Genomic DNA, 3,984 nt, shown 5'->3' on the forward strand with positions numbered 1-3,984 from the left:
GGGAAACTGGGTGAAGAGTATAGCCCCACTCCTTGTAAAACTGTTCTACTGGGACAGCCCCCTGATAGGAGGACACTCATTAACCCTGTGGGTGCCAGGAAAGGCCAGGAGGAGCACTAGGAGGCAGCTGAGGTCATCCTTCTTTGAACCTCCACGTGATATTTACTCAGAACAACTGTTGCCAGAGGCCCAGGCCTCTGGAGTATAAAGCGGAATATCTGCTCTCTTCTCTGTGTCCAGAACTGAGCAGGTGAGCAGCTGAGGCAGAGGGACGCAGGTCGGAGTCCCAAGGGAGGGGACTACAGGGGTCTAAGCAGCTGGGGTGGGAACTAAAGACATATGCTTGTAGCACTTTAGCAGAGTCTTCTCCCTTGGAGTACCTCAGTTTTCCCAGCCATGAAATGGGAAGCAGATGTAGCCTGGGGATCTCTTCTGGGGTCCGGGGGAGGGTGGTGGGGGGGGAATCTTTACAAAGCAGTTTGAGCTCCACACTCCATATTATGTGATTGAGGTGAAAAAGGACCCCCCCCACCCCAAGAAGACACTCTTTTCCTCCCAGCCGAACTCACCTAGGTCAGGCCTCTTGAGCCCCAACAGCTCTACGCTCCCTACACCCACGGGAAGGGTTCACAGATTTCGTGCAGGTTGCCCCTGGAGCACGGGCCTCTGGGCAAGTCCCCTGGGAGATGTTCCTTTCTTTGCTTCTTCACCTTAACCAGGCCTCCATTCACCTTCTTTCTCAGAGTAGGTAATCGCAAGCATGGCTGCAGTTCTGACCTGGGCTCTGGCTCTCCTCTCAGGTGGGTCTCCAACCCCGACTTCAATGTGGAGGTGAGGGTGGAGGCTGGACTGAGGGGCCCGTCCACCCCGGGGGGAGGAACCCAGATTCTAATCACCCCATCCCTTTCCACAGCATTGTCAACCACCCAGGCACAGAAAGTCTTCTGGGACTATTTCAGCCAGAGCAGTGCGGACAAAGGCAGGGTGGAGCAGACCCAGAGACAGAAGCTGGCACGGGATCCTGCGTGAGTGGCCAGGACAAGGGGTGCGGGGGGAAGGGAGGAGACAGCCGGGCTGTGGGTTGATGCTCTGCCTTATTCCTCAACCTCCACGGTTCCCATTGGGACCATGGAACAGAGCGGTTCTAGTTCTGCCCACTGTCCTGTCCTTTCTGGGCTGATTAGCGCCCTCTGCCGGCAGCACCCCCCCCCCCCCCGCCCCCGCACCTGCCTTGATCTTTCTAATAGGGGCTGCCCCCTTGCCCACTGAGGCGTGGGACCTGGGAGCAGCAGAGAGGATCCCCACCACGGCCCCCAGAATGAAAGGATTGTGTGAGTCCAGTTGCATCTGTGCTTCCTTGGGCAGTGTTGTTCTGGATTTACGTGTGCCATGTGTTTGTACTTCCTGTGTGAGGAGATACGATTGGGCTGAGGGTAGGACTAGAGCCCGGACCCCGGGGTCACCGCCCTACATCCCTGGTTTCCCCAAAGGGTAAGTGAGCGATATCTCTGGGGCAAAGCCGATGATGGGGGCTGACAGTTTGATGGCCTGGATGTCTCTCCCCCTACGTAGGAGACTGAAGGACAGCCTTGAACAAGACCTCAACAATATGGACAAGTTCCTGGAAAAGCTGGGCCCTCTGAGTGGGCAGGGGATGGAGCCTCCCAGCCTTCCATACGATCCTGTGGGCATGCGGCAGCAACTGCAGGAGGAGCTGGAGGAGGTGAGGGCGCGCCTGGAGCCCTACATGGCGGAGGTGCACGAGCACGTGGGCTGGAACCTGGAGGGATTGAGGCGGCAGCTGAAACCCTACACCACGGACTTGATGGAGCAGGTGGCACTGCGCGTACAGGAGTTACAGGAGCAGTTGCCCTTGGTCGGAGAGGACACCAAGGCCCAGCTGCTGTGGGGCGTGGATGAGGTGCGCGGCCTGCTGCAGGAGCTGCAGAACCGCGTGGTACACCACACTGACCGCGTGAAGGCGTTGTTCCATCCGTACGCTGAACGCCTGGTGACAGGCATCGGGCACCACGTGCAGGAGCTGCACCGCAGCGTGGCGCCGCACGCTGTCGCCAGCCCCGCGCGCCTCAGCCGCTGTGTGCAGGTGCTCTCGCGCAAGCTCACGCTCAAGGCCAAAGCCTTGCATGCGAACATCCAGCAGAACCTAGACCAGCTGCGTGAAGAGCTCAGCGCCTTTGCCCGCGCCAGGACTGACGGCGCGGAGGAAGGTCCCGGCCGGGATCCCCAGGTGCTGTCCCAGGAGGTGCGCCAGCGACTCCAGGCTTTCCGCCACGACACATTCCTGCAGATCGCCGCCTTCACCCGCGCCATTGATCAGGAGACGGAAGAGGTCCAGTTGCAGCTGGCGCCGCCCCCGCCAGGCCACAGCGCGTTCGCCCCAGAGTTCCTCCAAGCCGACAGCAGCCAGGCCCGCAGCAAGCTGCAGGCCCGTCTCGACGACCTGTGGGAAGACATAAACTATAGCCTTCATGACCATGATTTCGGCCATCTGGGGGAGCCCTGAGGGTCTACTTGCCCAGGTCCACTTCCCAGCTCCTTGTCTGGGTAGCCCAGGATCTGAGTCCCTAGCAAGGCTCGGTCCTTGACAGTGGCCTATTGGGCAGAGGGTGGAGGGCCCTGCACAGGATAGTGAGGCCACCGAAGGGGCTGTTGTCCCCTATATATCCAGCCTCCTGTGGTTCCCCAATTCGGATGCATTACACTCACCAGGTTTTGCAAACCCTGCTTCCCATGCTCATTTGGGAATCCTCATGAGTTGCTCCATTTCGATACCAGCGGGAATAGGAAGGGAGAGAGGCACTCCATGAGGGGTAATGATGTGCAAGCCTGTTGCCATGGTGCTGGAAGCCTGTGCCTCCCCATACCAGAGTTTGACTCTGATCACTTCTGGCCCCTGGTGGCCACTGCTACAAGCAGGTCCAGAGAGAGGAACTCTGTATCTCCCCAGGGCTGTCATAACAGCTTCTGTTGGGGGAAGAGAAGGGAGAAAGGAGGAAAACATAACAGCATGTGATGATGGTGTGTGTGTGTGTGTGTGTGTGTGTGTGTGTGTGTGTATCCCTGCTGGCTTTGATGCTGGTAGGTAAAATGGTGGGAGTTGTGATGGGAGGGAGCAGAGGCCTTATTTCCTTACAAGCTCTACATTTAAACAGCTGACCAAGCCCTCCAAACTGTGGGGGCTTCTTAAACTCTCTGGGGAGCATACTGTGTGCCCTCCCCATCTCTGGCCCCTCCCCTCTGACTCCCAGGCTGAAGTCTAGACTGCTGACTCTAATTATATAGATTCCTATAATGGAAGCTCATTTGTCTGGTGTGACTCTCATTTTAAACACGTCTAAAAGCAGTGCCCTTACTACTATCTCCGAAGCACACCCATCTGCCACTACAATCCCTTGCTGTTTTTTCTCATTGATCCCCTCCCGGTCCAGGTCTGTTAGAGGGGCCTGATGCTGGCTGTGTTCTGCTTTAGATGAGAGCTATATATCACTTCTGGGGGGAGGGACTGGGTTAAAGACCCTTCCTTTGCATCCCACATTGTTCACCAGCCTGCTCACCGCAGACAGTATGCATGAAGTGCAGGCTCCTGAGGTGGCCTCTCCCCTTTGTTCCTCCTGTTTCGGAGTTCAAATGGCCGCTTTTTATGACACTGACCCTCTTCTTGGGACCACCAAACTCTTAAAACCCCATCCCCTACATACAGATTTACTTGGGGGCAACAAAGCGCTTCATAGATCCCCTGAGAACTCTGAAACTGGGGGTGGGTGAAGTGGGGAGAAGAGAAAAGGGCAAACACACCCTGTCCAGAACCCTTGGAACGTCCTGTCCAGCGTCCTTTCCTCCCAGCTCAGCCTGCTCTGCACCGGGTTCTCAGCACCTCCACAATGCCTCATAACACATACCCCTCATGGATCTGGCATCATCGTGCCCACAGACGGATCTCTTCCCTGACATTCTAGATTTAGC

General features: G+C 57.1%; 1 protein-coding gene across 1 annotated transcript; it reads left to right on the forward strand.

Moving 5' to 3' along the window:
- Positions 1-238: 238 nt before the first annotated feature.
- Positions 239-3,318, forward strand: APOA5 (apolipoprotein A5). The gene is made up of 3 exons (XM_074335446.1): positions 239-800; positions 914-1,025; positions 1,573-3,318. The coding sequence occupies exons 1-3, from the start codon at positions 761-763 to the stop codon at positions 2,522-2,524; spliced, it is 1,104 nt and encodes a 367-aa protein (XP_074191547.1). The 5' UTR covers positions 239-760; the 3' UTR covers positions 2,525-3,318.
- Positions 3,319-3,984: the final 666 nt, after the last annotated feature.

This window comes from Rhinolophus sinicus, linkage group LG06 (assembly GCF_036562045.2).
Source record: "Rhinolophus sinicus isolate RSC01 linkage group LG06, ASM3656204v1, whole genome shotgun sequence".
Lineage (NCBI taxonomy): Eukaryota > Metazoa > Chordata > Mammalia > Chiroptera > Rhinolophidae > Rhinolophus > Rhinolophus sinicus.

What these genes read in the sequence shown, in the direction of transcription:
- APOA5 (XM_074335446.1), top strand. Translation starts at nt 761, where the DNA reads ATGGCTGCAGTTCTGACCTGGGCTCTGGCTCTCCTCTCAG. An exon ending in GGCTCTGGCTCTCCTCTCAG is followed by an intron (nt 801 to 913) that starts GTGGGTCTCCAA and finishes CCCTTTCCACAG; the next exon opens with CATTGTCAACCACCCAGGCA. An exon ending in AAGCTGGCACGGGATCCTGC is followed by an intron (nt 1,026 to 1,572) that starts GTGAGTGGCCAG and finishes CCCCCTACGTAG; the next exon opens with GAGACTGAAGGACAGCCTTG.